We start from the raw sequence: 19446 nt of genomic DNA, 5'->3' as shown, positions 1-19446 counted from the left end.
AGAGGTGGCGGGGCCAAGGAGGAGGCCGGATGGCAGCATGGCTGGGGAGGACGGAGGGCGGCGTGGCCAGGGCGGAGGGCAGAGACCGTGGTGTGGCCGAAGAGCAAGCTGGAGGCCGCGGCACCGAGGAGGAGGGTGGAGGACGGTGACGCCAGTGGGGAGGCCAGAGGACGGCAGCCAGAAACGCTAGAAGGAGGAGGCCGGAGAGTGCGGCGTTATGGAAAAAAATGGCATCAGCTGAAAAAGGTGCACGCAAATGTGCAATTGGGCACCCCATCAGAACGCCAAAATTTGAGTCAGAATAGATCGGTGTTTGGGGTTATCAAAATTTTGGGAACTGATTTAGGCAATTGTTGGAGCAACTTTTTTAGCCCCTAATGCCAAAATTTGTTTTTGGGACTTATATTAGGCTATTGTTGGAGATGCTCTGAGGTTTTATTCCTCATGTTTAGATCACTACCAATATCGAGCAAAATTGTGATAGTTTGACAGATAATTTTCTAGATCGAAACAAAATTTGATTTAAATATCAAATGGCTCAGTACAAACCAATCACAAATTTTGGTGTTTGGATCGGGCTAAAATTTTTTAGCTCCTATCACATCGGATATTTGGACACTTATTATAAACATTAAACATAAACTATTAATAAAACTCATCCATCCATAATGTTCAACTAATTCGTGAGACGAATCTATTTAGCCTAATTAATCCATAATTAGCCTATATGCTGCTACGGTAAACATGCGTTAATTATGGATTAATTAGGCTTAAAAAATTTATCATGAATTAGCTCTCATTTACGTAATTAGTTTTATAAATAGTCTACGTTTAATATTTTATAATAAGTGTCCAAACATCCTACGTCACTGAAGTGATACGTACGTATACGCACTCATCTTTTTGCTTTTTTTATGCTTAATTAGCCAATTATGTCTATACGTAAGATTTCATAACGAGGTGTTTTAACGTAAGGCAGAAGGCGCGCAGCGGTTGAAAAACTTCTTTGTGCACTAGTTTCCAATGGAGCTTGAGGAGTCCAACTTGAACCTTTAGCTCTATGGCCAGAAAGTTAAATTTAAATTTTTAATCTTAAATTTAAAATTGATTTTGATATTTTTCTTATTGTAGTTCATTTTTCAATCTTGTATTTTTAGATCGCTAAGATAACATACTTAAAAGTTTTATTTACAAATATATTGTTGGTCTTTTCCCTAGGGGATCCTCTGAACATATACGGATAGTAGTAAGAACATCTCAAAAAAAGGGCTAAATTGACTCTCTAAATCAAATTTTAGCCATTCATTTTAGTTTTGGCAACTTAAATTCATATAGCATCTCCAAGAGACTACCTATCTTACTCTCCAAATCTTGACAAGGAGAGGATGACTAATGGATCACACTCACGTGGGACCCATGAATAGCAATGCTAGCAGGAGAATGAGATGCTAGATTTGACCATTAAAGACTCAAGTTTAGCCATTCAAGTGGCATGGCAAGTCATATAACCATTCTGTTGGAGCATAATTTTTATGCAAAATTGCCAATCAACAGAGCTTGCTATACAGGTTGGCATTGTCTTCGGTAAAGAGCGTACGAGGCAATCTCGTCCAAAACATTAGCACAGCCATTTAGACAGAGGTTGCTAACGAGCCTCGCAAAATTATCGCAAAAGCACAAGTATATCGCACATCCCTCCTTGGTCAGTCATATTAGTCTTGGTCAGTTCCATCTCCTGCAGCACCTCTTTCGAGTCATACACCATCAGTCGACCTACATTCCAAAACATTTTTCAGTTCTGGAAATGATTTTACAGCCCGACTAATAAATGCTGTATACCCAGATGGAAGGGTTTGTTTGATTTGTCATCAAATTAGCCATGACAGTATCAATCTGAATTCTGAATCTGGCTGCGCCAGCTGATAATAAAACTAACTATTGTTTCAAACAATATGAAGCCATACACAAAATTTAGCAAACTTAGGGATAACAGATAGCAAAGGCTACTACAATAGTTCAAAGTTACCTCCTCAGACGATTCAGAGAACTCTACAGGGAAAGTAATACATTCCTTATACGAGTCAACGAGATTATGAACTTCCATCTTCATAGAAAAAACAAGAGAACAAAATGGGTGTTTAATTTTTCTTATGTTGTCTTCCAACATTAAAGAACCAAGTAACGTTTTTTATTTTTTTTATTTTTGAACATATAGCTTTCAACATACCTTGAGATCTACTGTCAAACTTGTCCCTTGCAGGTATCCCCAACCAAGAGAAAGAAGGTAATCTTCTAACTGTTCAGAGAGTGTAATTACAACATACAAACCATACTATATTTATAGTAAATTGAATAATAAAGACTAAGAGTTTTAATCACCTGAGGTAAAGTAGAACAATTATTCTCAAAAACAATCACGTCCCCTCTTCTGATACCAATCCTCTCAGCGGTAGAATCATCTTTCACCTATAAGATCAAAAGAATCAGATACTACGAGAGAAATATCCCCTCTAACATCTAGCCTTTCAGCAGTAAAATTGACTTCCACATATGAGACCAAAAGAGTCAGATACTACAAGAAAAATATCTGGACAGAATAGTATTATACCAGATTCACAATGAAACCGCCAGTGATATTGTACTTAAGACAGAGTTCCTCTCGTCTGGCGACATCCAGTAGTTCCACTGCCTTCAATTGCATGCCAAGCATGGGGCGAGCAACACGGCTAAAAATGAGTTAGATTTAGTGCATCAGCTCCAAAAATTAAACTGTACAATATTCTTTTGGCTAATCAGAGTACAAATGCTCGAAAATGCAGCAGTACCACGTCATTTGGGTTTAGAAGACACATTTGTATAAGGTTGCATTGACTGTTTCAAACTACTATCAGTATTTTCTTTTTCAGCATAGGAATGAGGTAATTGCCTCCATACCATCGAATTTGATGCGTCTTGCCAATATATATATAGGACCCAATCCATTACTCTTTATCCACAATACTTTGACCACCAACAATTTTTAAATGATTATATTGTGATACACTTTAATATTATGCCATTTCTTTAAGTAGTTAGAAAAAAATTAATGGCCAAAGTTTAAAAATAAATAGTGCTTGGTAACAAATACTCCCTCCGTCCTAAAATAACTTCATTTTTCTCTCATCAGTCATCACACACATACCAATATAAAAGCTAAAAGACTAAAATACCTCCACTTCATCAAATCTTAGTACAATTATTTCCTACTTTATCAATTCCCTGTGCATTTATTCATTGCTTTCACAAACTCTAATACAATGATTATTTAAAAATTAACTTATTTTGGGACAAACTAGAATGGGTAAAAATGACCTTATTTTGGGACAGAGTAAGTATAAAGGAACAGGGGGAGTACCATTTAGTATGAACTAACAGGTTAACAAAAAAGAATCAATCACCCATGATGCCCACAACACAAAATAATTAAAACAGAGACATGCGCAGCCAAAGTTTGCTAGCATTCAAACACCACTAAAATCACATAATCAATATGCTCCTGAGCATGAGCAGCAATCAATTACAGCATCGAGCAGCAATGCGAGTATGCGACGGCAGCAGGGGGTGTTGGGAGAGTAGTAATGCATGGAGCTGGAATGGCAGTAAATGTTGTGCATTAGGCGGCAAGGGGGCAACGGTGGCCCATAGTGGAATTTGAGCCTTGGTTTAGATTCGATGTTTTAGTTTTGCAACTGCAGGCCTGCAGCCAATTCATGGCTTGATATTTAGCAAAATGGGGATTACAGGTACTTCTGTGACAATCTTGCACGCAAACAAAAAAAAAACAGTACTAAAGAGGAGCAGAAATCATGAAGATGGTGGATAGCAGTGGTATAAGTGTAACAGTAAATAGAGTAGATGATGTTTCGGCAAGCATAAATGAACAGCACAAATGTTGGCATCTTGGAACATTTTGGCCTGTATAGGGATTTTTTTTTCTCCAATAGATCAGATGCATAATTATAGAATAATAGTATTGTATGGGGTCACTGCTACATTTTGTATGCTAATTTTTCCCTATATTAGATTAGATTTGAGCAATAGAAGATTCAAAGTATGTTGCACTGAACCTGAGGTCTGAGATTTAAATTGCTTGCCCCTCCTAAATGTGCAACTTATCTCATATTTGAACATACAACATAATACAAAAGGATCTAAAGGATGGGGCCAACTTTCAAATCCACCTAGTGGTGGAGATGGTGTCACCCCACCTTCTATAACTAGTGCTAACACTTTTAAATTCAATAAATAATACAAAAAAGATAAATGTTTAAACACAAGGCAAATAAAATAGTCTCGAATAAACTTTTGTGAACAAGAGACAGAAGATACTACAACAGCTCTGCCATATGTGTGACTTTGACACGAGGGAAGTGGATAAATTCAATGAAATCAGGAAAAAAAATACTATATATCAGCATATGCTTCAACATGAGGTAAGTAGGTAAATTTAATAAATGAGGGGTAAATTTTGTTTTTGCCACTCTTAGGTAGGGGTGGTAATGGGCCCAAATTTTTTGCCTATAAAATTTAAGGATTGGGTCTCAAATTTTATAGATTTCTGAGCTAAAAGTTCTTAAAGGTTAAGTAGGGTTGTAAAAGAACCCAATGGCTTTGGCCCATTACCACCCCTACTCTTAGGAGTCACAGATTCAGGCTTGCCACTCGTAAAGCTTGATTCTTTTCACTTTTGCCACTGCTATTCACAGTGCATTTTCATTTTTCCTTCAGTCACTAAAATTACACTAGAACAGTGCTGGCAGATGTTTGACAGTTATAATTTCCCTAGTGAGCTTCTCCTCATGACAACATGACTGTGCTTGTTGATTCAATTTTTCTGAGCACATGTCAAAATCGCTAACCTACGACAAGGTTCTTTCCAACCTTGCTGAAAAAATACTCTACCGCAACCATCCGATACCTTAGATTTCATGCACGGAACAGAATTGCAATAGCCAATCAGCAAGCAATATCAGGTTGAAATAGTTGCCACTGGGAGCTCACCAGAGAGACTATAAACACCATTGAACACTTTCTAGCGTTTGAAACAGTGCAACTTAGCTGATAGGATGTTGAAAGAGGGGCAAAAGGTGAAAATGCACTGTTTACAACAATGGCTGCCTATAAAATTTTTGTAAAATTTTCATTTAGATAACAACACGTAAGAAAAAAGGGAAACAAACCTAGACTGATGCCACATATCAATGCAGGTTTTGATTGTACTGATGGAGGTAACAACTGGACCCGGTTTTATATCAAGGGCAATACCACTTATATTACCATCATGGTCAATCACTGGCCCTCCTGCAGCACCCTACATTTCCCATGACATTAAATGAGAAAGTAAGAATGAATTAAAGCACGAACATAATAACGCATCAATACCTTAGGAATATCACAGCTCAGAAACATAAAATGGTTGTAACATAACATTGGATAATCCAGCCATGAGATCGTTCCATGCCTAACCATTAAGGACATGTTTCCATCCCTAGCCAATACAGATACATCCTGACCATAGTTTGCGCTTGAGCCAAAGGAAGGGATCTGCAACTGGAAATCTCCCACAACCTCCAAAAGAGCGACACCATAATGAACATTGAAGAATATCAACTGTGCTTCTGTGATAGTATTATTCGGCAAACAAACGGATAGCTGAAACATTGAGATTTGATCAATTAGAGTTAACTTGTATAAAAGGGACTAACGAGGGAAGAGAAATAATAACATATAGCATAGATAAGTACCTTCAAGAAACATTAGGTGGGAAAAGATAATTCGAAAATAAACAACAGAAAGAAAAAAAAATCATCATATAGAATAATAAGCAACAGGCATGCAAGGCATAATGTCTACTACCGTCGTTCCAAAATATAAATTTTTTTAGCTTGTTTAGCATAAACTAAGGAGATGCCCAAAGATTCCCTTTTAGTCATTTTAGTGGTCAATTTCTGAATTTTAAATTGACTAGATTCTCTTTTTAAGCATCTAATTGGCTATGGAATCATTGGAATGATTGAAATCATGAGAATAATGTAGAAATGTTTATATTGTGGTACAAAATTTTAATCCTAGAAATGCTTATATTTTGGGACAGAGATAGTACATTCTGTAACAGCATAAAGAAAAGGCACCACCAGCCATACAGTATGTTTAGGATGGTAATAAGAGGGTACCTTCAAGAACATTCAAACGACCCACCACATTAAAAAATAAATCATGAAGAAAGTGTGTATCAAAACTCATAAGGTCAAAACGTCCATGAAGATACACTTATAGAATAGAACATTAACACTGCATAATAATAGAATTTCAAATACTGCTAGGAGTGGGTGGCTAAGCCATGCTGAGACAAGCATACAATGGTGTTACTTATCTTTCACAAGAAACAATATTAATCCATTCGAGCTAAAAGTGTTACCATGCAAATCTCATCGACTCGACAATGGCATTGGACTTCTTGTGCTATACTAGAATCTGGCTAGGCTCCATTACATTCATAGAAAAAAACTGAGCAATTGATTTTGAAAAGGCTCATATAGGTAAATTGATTCTCTTGTAAGGGCTTTTTTCTTGATTGTACCTTAGTTTGGAGAAGCATTATGCCGGTGGACAGAGTTACCTTTTGAATTAAGGTAACCTCATAAAGACCCGTGACAAGATATTTCCCATTGCCACAATTGGTGTTTAATGTGTGCTTGACATTACATAATTTGGTTCATAGAGCAAAAGCAAAGGGTAGAATTTCTGGTGTGGCCTCACATTGAGTGGAAAGGAGGCCTTTGGAATGCATATTTGCCAAGTAGACAATATAAAACCTTCACCAAACGAACGGGCCTCTAGCTGAGTTGGTTAGGTGGCTTTAAAAGCGCCCCTTAGGTCCTGGGTTCAATTCCTCGTGGGAGCGAATTTCAGGCTAGGGTTTAAAAAATCCCCATGTCTGTCCCACGCCAAAGTGCAGGTCTAAGTCCAAGCCCGGGTCTTTTTTCACATGGGCTACAGTGCCGCTGTGTAGGGGGGGGGGGGGGGCAGGGGCTCGGGGGTACTTATGTGAGAAGGTCTTCTACGCTTAACCCCCACCCCAGCGCACGCGCAGGTCGAGTTTAAAAAAAAAAAAAAAAACTTCACCAACCTAGGATGAACTAGGTGGCTGTTTAAATTAAGAAGATAAGGCACCCAAATTTGAATCAACGAGGACTTGGAACTTGGGTGGTCTAGACACACATCAATGCGCTCAACTAATTGAGCAAAGCTAAACCAAGTGGGGCGTTATAACCAGATTTACTTTGCCAAACAGTCCAATTTCTACTCCATCCCATTTTATTTATTTGACGTTTGTTAGTTCAATTTTGAACTAACCAAGGTCATACATTTGCATATGGAGCGAGTATCAAAAATACCTTGGGATTTCTATTCAATTTCTAGAATTCAGCAAATTCATTTAGAATGTACTCCCTACTTAACAACAATGTCAGTGAAACTTAGATGGCAGACAAAGAGGAATTAGATAACAGCAATTGCTACATCAATTCAAATAACTAAAGCACTTGCAGACATGATCAACTAGGAGTAACGAGATGCAAGCAGACGATACACAGGGCATAATCTATATACATAAGCGAGTTTACGTACCTTGAGCGCTGGGTCATGTAATTCACCCTTGATGTTACATACAAGAAAAGAAGAGGTCAGGATCCTGGAGCACTTGTTGGCTCCATCCCAATCAATGACGAAGCCACTGCACAGGAAAACCTTCTTCCCGTCTGCAACTCATCCAACAATCACATTTATCAAGGCGATCATATGAACAGTGATAATAAAGCTTAGATAATTTTACCAGGCTTTGTGGATGAAACGCTGACAACGGAGCGAGCCACACGCAGCACCACTGCCTTGTCTGCGGAGCTGACCACGGTATCAGCAGTGAGCGGATCGCTGGGCTCATCTCTGAGAGTCGGGATATCTTCAATTTCAGCTAAAGAAAACAAGGAAGGACCATCAGTGCAATAAAAAAAAAACAGTGTTTGTGGAACACGAACAAGTCTAAATTAAACCTACCTTGATTTCTCGAGAGTTTGGCGATACGGCGGCACTCATCCATCCACTCAAAGACAGCTTTCCTATGTTTCTTAGTAAGAATGCGCTGCCCCCCCACCACCGGCGCAGTGGGATAGGGAGGGTAGCGAGGAGGGAGCGGCCGGGAGGCCAGGGTTGTACTGGCGGTGGCGGGTGGTTGCCCTTCCCCCAACCGTGTCTTCTTCGGAACCGGACCTGCCGACGCTGACGCCGCCGCCTGTACTCTCTTCCTCTTCTTCAGAGCCGCTCCCGCCGGCGCTTCGGGATCAGCTCTAGGGTGGTCGGTAGCATCCAACCCTATATCCCTCGCTCTGGATCGAGTCCACCTTCTGCTGGCTGCCGGACTCCTTTCGGATGTGTGACTTTCGCCACCCGCAGTCGGGGATGGTGCCGCACCCATCGATGACCTCAGTTTGCGTGGCATCGTCGCGGGTAGGGGCGGCGCTACTGCTCTAGGGATTTGTCGATGATTCCCACACCGCTCGCGCTGCGGCACTAGAGTGGTAATAAATAACTAGGGTTGGGCCGGCAGACTACTGGACAATTGGGCCCATAGTCCTCATGGATTATAATAAGATTTTTTTCATTTTTAATTTTATTTTCAAAATATTTACGGAACTAGATTTTCATTCAAAAATATTGCAAATCTAACCTCATTGCGCCTGCCAGAGGACGTGATATATAAAATGCCCTCTGTAAGGACGCGTTAGTTGACGTGGCAGATGGAGATAGGGCTACAGCAACGGCCGTTTGGGCGAAGGAGGATTATTTCTGCAATTTAGCCCCTTGCAGCCCTTCTATAAGGGCGGCAAGGTGGGAAGCACAAAAAGCCTTGTCCATGCGATGCCTCGCCTTCCACACATGATGCTTTGCCGACCGTGCGTTGGGAAATTTCCGTTTCCCCTAGCGCTAAATTGCAAAAATAACCATCGGCCCGCTAACGGCCGTCGCCACGGCCCTATCTCCGTCTGCCACGTCAGCTAATACGCTCTTCCAGAGGGTGTTTATATATTGCGCCCTCTGATTGGGCGCGAGGAGGTTAGATTTGCAAATTTTTAAATGAAAATCTAGTACAGTAAATATTTAAAATAATAAAATAAAAATAAAAAAAGGCTTATAATTAATGCTTCCATAGCCGAGTATTGCTACAGCTCAATTTATTAATGTACATAAAATATCGTAAACTTTTTCAAATATAATATAAAGCATGTTTGTTTATTTGCTAATCTAATTACTATTAAGTGTTTGTGTATGGCTACCAAACATACCTTATGGGATGAGCTTGATATCAATCATTGCATTAGACCATCCCTGTGAGTAAACAAGAAGGCGTTCAAAGGGTCGGACCAAAAGTAATGATAATTAGTAGCATTATTATCTTGCTCTGATGGGTACTGAAGATCCCACAAAATGTATAATGTCAAAACCTTAAGGCTCCCCATTTAATCTAGCATGGACTTTGATGATTGGCACAATAGCCTTAGATCTTGGCCAAGCAAAGTTACTAGATGGAGAGATTGATACCACTGTGTATGGCTACCAAACATACCTTATGGGATGAGCTTGATATCTGTCATTGCATTAGACTATCCCTGGCTGGTCTACAAAAGAATGAACCTCTCTTAGTTGTCACCTCTTACTTTTCGTTCGAAGGTTTGAACGCCTTCTTGTTTACTCATGGTGGTCGATGACCCTAAACTTAGCCAACATGTTTATATATGTTGACCGGTTTGGACATCCGTTAACGCCAGAATATGAAAAAATTATCGTTGGAGATTAAACCGAGATTAATAACCGAATCGGACAGGAAAGAAGGCAATCGGGTAGGAAGCAATTGGAATACGACTCAGATACAACCGATGGAGTTTGACTCTGTTGACGTCAAAATGTGAACAATGACGTGTTACACATGTAGGCCTATGAGTCACTTCTCATAATCCTCCGATGCAAGACCTAAATCTTAGAAACCAGGTGTACCAGTCAGTTTGATACTGTAACTGACAAGATAGGAGAACACAAAGAAAATAGTTAACCCCAAAGCCACTATCGGCCAGATAGCCGATATTGCTTTAGGACCCTAGCCGATACGTTTGTTAATCGGCTTTACAGGAATTTTATGATATCATTTGAAAGTGTGCCTTATCGGTTGAATTATGAGTAGGATAATCACTAAATAGTTAAATAAACCAACTCATCTTAAAACATCAGACTTAACCGAGACGGTTTTAAGACTAATCAGCCGATCGGACCAATTTAGCACTTATCGCACATCCAGTCAGCAGCCGATAGGACACTAAGCGTGTAGATTAAAGTAAAACTGAATTGCTATGCTAATTACCGGTATAGCAGGACAACAACCAATCACATACATGCCTATGCTAGACCTAGAAGATCGGATTAAACCAAGAAAGTTTAGATTTGAACATAACCATGCATGAAATCAGCGAACTATTGTAGCATACAAGTAATTAAATACCAAACCAGCGTAATCCATCAACTCGCCTACTAAACCTAATAGATCAGACAAGCTTGTATAGGCAGATCGAACCAGACTTACATAGATCGGACCAAACCGAGATAGTATGCAGTCGGATTCGATATAAATATAGAAGACGCGAAGATCTACAAGCTTAATAAATAAGCCGATGAATTACTTAAGATAATGCTAGCTAGAACTCCAGCGATAAGCTCGCACGAGTACTTGATCCGATTTGTTAATACAAACCCGACCAACTAGGTTGATCGGACTAAACCGAGGCAGAATCAAGTTAACTAGATCCATATCAACAAGTCGAGTAAACAACTCGCGAGTACTTGATCGAGAACCTATCACTACTTCAAACAAAGAATAGATTAAAAGTAACAACAAGACTCAGATAAACCATCGAACAACTCGACAGGAGATCGAACTAAATCAAGATAATCCTATTCTAGCCGATGAACGGGTTGACAGGTATGAACTACATTGCGAAGCTGACAAACCTCGCGCCGAGAGCTCGCTCCTGTCAAAAGTTGGCGTCGAAATTGTGTATATTGAATTGATTGTTGTCTTTAAAAAACTGTGGGATACCCTATTTATATCCCAGAAGTTAACTAAACTAACCGGATACAGATCAATATTTAACTAACATATTACACACTGACTCTAATTAGAGATAAAATCATAAACAAACTCTAAGATATGGATAAAACTAATTTACACGGACTGTAATTAACTCCAAACCTATCTATAATCCTCTAGGCCCAATCGGACTCCAATTGTTATCCGATCCGGACTTTATCAGCTGAACCCGAGTTGTCTTCCGTTTATTCTTCTGTCTGATTGCCCTGTTTCTTGTTCGATTCAGCCTTTAATTGTGAGTTAATCCATAATGGCTATTTGCCAAAATCTGGCATTAACAAACTCAGATGAGAAAAGGAGTCCGATTGGGCCTGGAAATAATGCAGATAGATTCGGGAATAAATAGAGTCCGTGTAATTTTGTTTTATCTACGTATTAGAGTTTGTTTAGGTTTTATCTCTAATTAGAGTCCGTATGTAATAGGTTAGTTGTTAGATGCAGATCCATATCCAGTTAGTTAGTTAATTCTCAGGATATAAATATAGCACCCCGTGGCTTTGTAAAGACATCAACACTCATATGATCAACACGTATTCGGCGCATCGCCAATCTTTTAACAGGAGCGAGCTCTGGGCGCGAGGTTTGTCAGCTTCACAATGTAGTTCGTGATAGTCATCTTGTTGATCTGCTGGATAGGACTACCTCAATTTAGTGAACAACTTCCGACCATTATGACCTTTTATTGAATTTTTGCAAGGAGTATGCAATGAAAAGTATCTAATCAATATCGGGTATGCTTATGAGCTATTGTGCATTTCACCCTACCTTCACTTCGTTGAATTCCGTGTTCCTACTGTCAAATGCGCTTTAGACAAGCTTTTGGATTAGGGAAAAGGGATGCTTACTTGGATCCTAAGCTCAAGGTACCTCTCTCGTGAATTTCTTGTGTGCTTCCTCACTCCTCAAGGCACACGAATGACATCATGCATGCCATCTTCATATGTAGTTTTCATAATAACTGCCATTTATGAGAGTAAGATATGTGCTTATTTATTTTATATAAGTAATATACCATAATGAATGTTACCATCGTGAGTTAAACTTTGCCTATAGGCTCTTCGCTGGGTACAATTCTCCCACCTCTCTTCCGGTGTTAAATCATTGGTGCATGCTCTTCTACGGGCATTCAACTCTTGCCTTTCATCAAGTGTCAACATTTTCCTACAAGCTTGTAAGCATGCACAACCCCCCTCCCCTCTCTGTCGGCATTAAAGTATGGGTGTGTGCTCTTCCAAGAGAATTTTTCTTCTCTTTCTTATTTGGTGTTTTTACATTTTGTCGGTCTGCTCTTTGACGATCTAGCTTTGCTTGCTTTTGTTCTAGTGTAAAGATGGCATAGCGAGTCGCTTCACAGGAATGCTTCCATGCTAAAACAAATCCATGAAAAAATAATTCTAGGATTCCTAGCTAGTTATAAGTGAAACTACGATTTATATTCCTAGTTAGAGCAACTTCAACAGTTCCCCATCCTAACTTGCTATCTCTGGTTTTTAGGAGTCGACGTTTCACTTGGCATCCAGGGAAGTACTACGTTGGGTTTCTCTCGCACCTCCGCCTGAAAATTTCACCATGCGATTTTTTTGTTTCGGCCGACGCTGGGTTTCTCATGCTTTCTTTTTCTAGCGATGGGTTGCCTTTGTCTGCTCGCCGGCATGCCTCCCCTCGAACAGCACCGACTTCATGTTCCGGTGCTTCAGCATCTCGTCCGCCGCGCCGCAGCGAGCAGCGCGTGCACGTTCGCCGGGGTTGGGTCGTACTCGCTGTCCGGCCCGCACGGCGGGCGGCATGCTTTCCCGCTTCGCCTGATCACGCGGCGAATTTTTTACCAGGATTAATCCGAGGAATTGCTCGTTGAGGCCGGAAAGAATGTGCAATGCAGCGGGAGAATTTGCTCACCTGAATGTGTAGGTAGTTGGACGGCGGCGTGGCTGCTCCGGGTTGCTGGGTGCGATCTCCCTTTTGTCTCACGTCAACTTTCAACTGATTTGAGAACTAATTCTGTTTTTTAGCAAATGGAATATTACTAACTCTTGGAAATAAAATAAATTTTCCTTTACCATATTATTTACAAACTTGCTAAAATATAGAATTTGGGAAATGAAAATTGGATAACTGTTAGAGTTGCTCTAAGTGAAGATTGCTAGTTTTAAGTCCATACCCTTTCAGCATTATCCATGTTCCAATGCTTGAACAGACACGAGTGTACTACTTATAGGATTAGAACATAAATATGTATTTTTTGATGGTTCATGTATTATCCAACCAAGTGGAGTACAAGGCGCACGGAAACATGATCTCTCTCATGTGTTAGATTCATTGACCACTGCCAAAACATATCGTCACCTTACTCATGCTAAGGTGGTGATACTAAATAATCTGAAGAGGGCAAATGATTTTGTTTTCTTTTGAAATTATCTTTGCCAGCAGGGTTTGATTGTAACATTTGTGAGATAAATAAAACTCAAATACAAATAAGGATGTAAGAATTGAAAAAAAGTTGATACAAGCACATCTACAGCACTAACTGAACAACATCACTAACTAAACATAAACAACCGGCAATTTTCAGAGATCTGCATGTCACCAAATTTACATACATAGTGATTAAAAAAGTCAGTTAATAAACATCTTTATATATGCCCTAATAATACTAGAAACATCGAAGAATAATCAAGGCATTGCAATTTGCCTCCACTTATTTCAAGTCACAGTGAAGACTACAGTTGTAATAATTACGTGCAAAGTTCCCGCGATGCCTACCCGTTATGACAATCAAGTTCAGATATGGGGCTCTGTTGTTTCACAGGTTGCTTGAATCAAAAGTAACAAATCCTTTCTCTTTCAAGCTCACGATGGTCTCCTTGATGCTTATTGCCAACGGAGTCAGTTCCATGCCCAAGCTTGTTATCTTCTCCTTTGATACCTGGTAGATTGGAACTAATGGCTTGTCATCTGCACACCTGTAGAAAGAAACAAAAGTATCACTCACTTATCACTGGAAAAAGGTATCTTTTATGACATCTGAGCACTTGACTTATATCTGAGCACTTTTCACCTTGTTAGGCACCGTCGCCAGAGTGGCGTCTCACCAATGGGGTGGATGCCAGCATAAAGGGAGAAACGTACTCACTCCACTCTAATATTTAAAATGTATAACGAAATGATTTTTGATGCGAAATTTAATCATTTCTCTGATTAAATTTTCTTTTCTAAAAGCATCGTTTATTTTGTTCTGATATCACTACAAATATTTTAACTATAATATATATATTTTAATAAAATAAAGGGATAAATATTGAGTCTAAAAGTCAAAATGTTATATATTAAAACATGAAAGTAATACGTAAATGTCTAGGACATAGTATATATATTATTTACATGTGCTAACGCTACGACTCAATTTAGTAGTACAAATAAGATATTATAAACTCTTTTAAATGTAATCATAAATCAAGCATTCGAAATTATTTGTCTAGCATATGTTAATGTGATTATTATTTAAACAAACTGACAAAATAGCAACAAACCACCCGTTAATAGTGACTTTTGCCCATAATTAATTACAGGTTGTTACCCATTGCAATTACGAGTTTCAAGTTTGGATGGTAATTTCAGAGCTCATAAGGCCAAATTTATATACTAATTTCATAATTATTAGAAGATTAAGTTCACAAAATTGCAAAGATAATTTTTAATAAAATAATTATTACATTATCTAATATTCACAAAATTTATTTACAGAAGTATAAGGCCACGTTTACAATTCTATAGTTGAAGTTCCTACATGACCAATAATAGTAATAGAGTGCATAGTTCACTCTCTTAGAGGTCGTGTATTTATGCCCACACTTATACTACTACCGGTGACCACCCCGGCCTTCTTAGCGAGCTCCTTCCTTCCTCCTCTCGCAAGCTCAAGATTACAAGATACAGGTGAACTTTAATCCCTCACATCCAGGTGAGCTCCAGGAGAGTAATATGATGATTTGCTAAAACAAAAAATTTCTACTTGACATCTCAGAATCAACTAACAGAACAAGCATGTAGAAGATGAAAATAAATACTTTAAGAACCATATGGGATGAAGCAAAACTTAAGAATCTGGAGATCATCAGGCAAATTTCAAGGACATATAAGGAGCACTCTCTGTCGAAAGCTAAACTTCAACATCAGAAATGTAGGGTGGGAAAGCAATTCACTTGTTAAATGTTCTCATGAGGCGCCAAGAAACACCTCAGAATAATCAAGGCATTGCAATTTGCCTCCACTTTATTTCAAGTCGCAGTACAGACTACAATTGTAATAATTACGTGCAAAGTTCCCGGGATGCTACTCGTTATGACAATCAAGTTCTCACATGGGGCTCTGTTGTTTCACAGGTTGCTTGAATCAAAAGTAACAAATCCTTTCTCTTTCAAGCTCTCGATGGTCTCCTTGATGCTTATTGCCAACGGAGTCAGTTCCATGCCCAAGCTTGTTATCTTCTCCTTTGATACCTGGTAGATTGGAACTAATGGCTTGTCATCTGCACACCTGTAGAAAGAAACAAAAGTATCACTCACTTATCACTGGAAAAAGGTATCTTTTATGACATCTGAGCACTTGATTTATATCGTATCACTTAGTTCCTCAACACATAGGAAACTAGGTGACGAATGATATCTAACATTACTTAGCCTCCGACTTGCTAAAACATCATGGCACCATTAAGCATTACTTGCTAGAGCAGGTACTTGCAAAGAGTGCTGACTTACTTGTCTGGCAGAGGAATGTTGGGATACATCTCGCGTATGATTTTAACAAGCTCGGAGTTGTGAGCAACTCTTTCAACCATGCAGTATCTTCCATTTGCTGAAGGAACTTCATATGCAAGGATATGTGCAAGGGCGACATCCTTAACATTTATCCAACCAAAGCTGAAATTAGGATATGTCGATGATCCTGCATGGACATGAAAAGAACCTGGATCAACAGTTCTATTCCTTTGTTAAGGGTCCAAACAGCCAAACATAAAGGCTTTCACGTTACAGTGCACACTGCTCCAACATCAGTGTAATTTGGACAGTGTTTTCTAATTGTAAGCATTTTTTGGGGTCGCAGTTTTTAGAAATCATCCCAATAACCTTTCTCTAGAGGATTATTTGTTCCTATATATTTTTCGTATTCAGGACCTTGATTAAAACTCTAATCACGCCACCCACCCAGTTCTAATTGAGTATCAAGAACCACACTGGTCACAAGATTTGAAGCCATAACCATCGACTGTCCCAATTATATGGCAACAAACTAGAGAAAAATTTAACATGTCCATCTTATTTGTATTGCTTAAAGACTGAAAAAATCATTTAGTATGTAGCATGTGACTTCAAGATTCATAACAATTAGTTAGATGAACAGTCAAAAGGAGAATCACAGTGCTTGTGTTAGTTGCCAAACAAAAACAACTAGTTTGAAGTAACATGACCATGTTCGCATCTTCTATTTAAGTCCTAGATAATTCCCCTAATAGGTGCTTCTTTCTATTAGGACAAATGCAAATTGAGTGTAGGCATCAAATGAAAACTCTATTAGCTTGATTCAAGAAAATGAATTGGTTCTGTTTGAGGTCTTGAGCCATACCGTTGATTAGCTTCAGAATTGCTTCGGCACTAGTATTCAGTGAAGGCTGCAGCAGAGGACCGATGACCATTGCTGGGTTTATAGTAACTATTTCAATTCCATTATCTTTTGAGAACTTCCAAGAAGCCTCCTCTGCTAGGGTCTTTGACAGAACATACCATTGCTGAAGCAGAATGGGCATTCAAATAAGAAAAATATTTTAGGATACCTTAACAGAAACATTGTAGGGTCCAACTACAGAAATTCAAAAAGGATATTTAAAAGCAACTGGAGCATAGATCATTAGTGTTAAACAATGAAGCAAACACAAATGCTATCATTTCTAGTTAAGATTCAGATTAATACTCCCTCCGTTCCAAGTTATTAGACTTTCTGGGTTTATCTAGATTCGTCCATATATTAATATATATGTTTTGTATGTGTCTAGATTCATTAGCACACATATGAATCTAGGTAAGGACATAAAGTCTTGTAATATGGAACAGATGGAATAGATGTATAAGGAATTCTTTTGAAAGTCAGGCATATTACCTGATGCTTTTCACAAAGATCTGGAAGTGAAAACCATGTCTCATCAACAACTACATCAGGAGTCCTTGGTTTCCCGTTGTAGGCAACAGCAGCCATGGATGATGTTACAACCACTCTTCTAATAGAAGCTTTCTTGCAGGAGACCAGAACATTAAGGGTTCCCTTGACTGCAGGATCAAGTAACTCAGCCTATTCATTAAAAAAAAGTAAGTTAGCCTGAAAAATGCAAATATATAGAAGAAAACATTATAACACTCTGTGAGATCATTTGTTAAAGAAATAGTCTGCCAAAGAAAGGTAAATCCGGTTCTGACATTCAAATATCCAATACTGCTAAACTCAAGAAGATCTGGGTTATATTTTGGGTGCATTTAAAGATTACGTATTGGGTGAAAGATTATAAATGGAACATAAATGATATATGCACGAGTTGTAAACAAATTGAATCTACAACGGCTGGAGCCAATTCCAAAGAGAAACTTCTGGAATTAAAATAAAGAATTGATAAAAGATACCAAGGACAGTGCACAATAAAGAACGATGCAAATATATCAACAGATTTGTTCCCTTACAACAAAAAACCAGTGTTCAACACTACCCTCATCTTTTCGCTTACGATTATGCTTATAAGCTAAATTTTGAATTTTAAAACTTAAATGTAGAGTTGATTTTTAGGTTTTTTTCATCATAATTTTTTTCCAGCATTTGTTTTTATATCATTAAGAGCATGTATATATAAAATTTTTTCCCCAATTTCTTTTAATCATTAATAAGCAGTTCCACTTATTCCTATGAACAGCGAAACAATGAGGCTTGTTCCATGCAGAAGAACATTGCATATATTGATTCTCAGTAAATAAATAATTATTATCTTGAGATCTCCTTTAGTAAATGTGCGTATAAGCACCGAAATTCTGCATGTAATACATACGTCCATGATGTTATACGTCTTGAAGGAAAAAAACAAGGTGGCATGAGGATTCGTTTGTACGGTCAGATCAACCTAGAAACATACATCAGTTGTGATTTTGCATCAAACAGCCATAATACTCACCTTAGGATCTTTAACATTGTGATAAAAGGGAGAAGCCGTGTGGAAAACACAATCACAGCCATTAACTGCAGCATCGAAAGAGCCCTCTTCCAACAAATTTGCTTCGAGCAATTGGAGTCTATCTTTGGCCCCATCCAGGGCACGCAGGTGCAGGGTTTTCTTTGGGTCAGCTGAAAACAATTGCATATCATCATTAACTTGGAGCATCACTTATTCTGTACTACTAAATAACATAAATCCTCTTGGTTTCATCAGACTAACAGGGGGGATAAATCTCAATCGATCATGTTCATCAGATGAAGAATCGGTTAAAATTCACCACGCTAAAATCACATTGATTAACGCTAGCTACTGGGAACAATCCATCCAAGAAACGAGGTGGGAGAGAGCGAGGGGAACCAAATGGGCGGAGATGGGAGGGGAAGAGCAGGGGGCGCGGCAATCGTGGGGGACTCACATGCGTCCCGCACGGTGGCGCGGACCGTGTAGCCGCGGGCGAGGAGCAGCTTGACGAGCCATGACGCGATGTACCCGGACGCCCCGGTGACGCACACCACCTTCCCGCTCCCGGGCGCCGCCTCGGAGCTCATCTCCGCCCTACCTAACTAAGGCAGTCTGGCTGAGGGACGCCGACGCGAGGTTACCCCGGGGGTGGGGGGCGCCGCCTTGCCTTCCCCGCCGGCCGCCGGAGCGAGAGGCGAGAATGTAGTGTGGCGTAGTGGTGGGTAGTTGCGGGTGCGGTGGGGGTGGGGGTGGGGGTGGGGGTGGCGTGGTTTATGTAGTGCGGATAACGCGTCAGAGCAGACGTCATCAGAGGAGGGGAGGGGGTGAGGGAGATGCGCGGCGTGGCTTGATGGGGGACGGGTTGCGTCGCTGTCGGCTTAACGCGATTTTCGTCGCATGAAAACGGAGTGGATTCGTCTAAACTACAGTATAGACGCAGGTAACCAGCAGTCCAGCACTGGACGTGTTCTCCTTTTCTTTTGGAACCAAAATTCAGCGAGCTACA

General features: G+C 39.5%; 2 protein-coding genes across 3 annotated transcripts; both read right to left on the bottom strand.

Moving 5' to 3' along the window:
• Positions 1-1219: 1219 nt before the first annotated feature.
• On the bottom strand, positions 1220-8577 carry LOC102721967. 2 transcript variants are annotated; one of them, XM_006644185.3, is made up of 10 exons: positions 8095-8577; positions 7874-8011; positions 7669-7799; positions 5422-5691; positions 5220-5350; positions 2609-2726; positions 2380-2466; positions 2228-2296; positions 2027-2104; positions 1220-1773 (listed from the first exon to the last, which is right to left on the bottom strand). In XM_006644185.3, exons 1-10 carry the CDS (start codon positions 8534-8536, stop codon positions 1765-1767), a joined length of 1473 nt encoding a protein of 490 aa, XP_006644248.1. In that variant the 5' UTR covers positions 8537-8577; the 3' UTR covers positions 1220-1764. The 2 variants fall into 2 exon arrangements, with proteins under 2 accessions (XP_006644248.1, XP_015688736.1); XM_015833250.2 differs by lacking the exon at positions 2027-2104 and having other exon boundaries at positions 1225-1773.
• Positions 8578-15473: 6896 nt separating this feature from the next.
• Positions 15474-19172, bottom strand: LOC102710456 (phenylacetaldehyde reductase-like). The gene is made up of 6 exons (XM_040521454.1): positions 18895-19172; positions 18438-18607; positions 17384-17572; positions 16853-17015; positions 15988-16174; positions 15474-15766 (listed from the first exon to the last, which is right to left on the bottom strand). The coding sequence occupies exons 1-6, from the start codon at positions 19025-19027 to the stop codon at positions 15607-15609; spliced, it is 1002 nt and encodes a 333-aa protein (XP_040377388.1). The 5' UTR covers positions 19028-19172; the 3' UTR covers positions 15474-15606.
• Between the last annotated feature and the right edge of the window lie 274 nt (positions 19173-19446).

Source organism: Oryza brachyantha, chromosome 1 (genome assembly GCF_000231095.2).
Source record: "Oryza brachyantha chromosome 1, ObraRS2, whole genome shotgun sequence".
Taxonomy (NCBI): Eukaryota; Viridiplantae; Streptophyta; class Magnoliopsida; order Poales; family Poaceae; genus Oryza; species Oryza brachyantha.
This window is presented reverse-complemented; position numbering and strand designations above follow the sequence as displayed.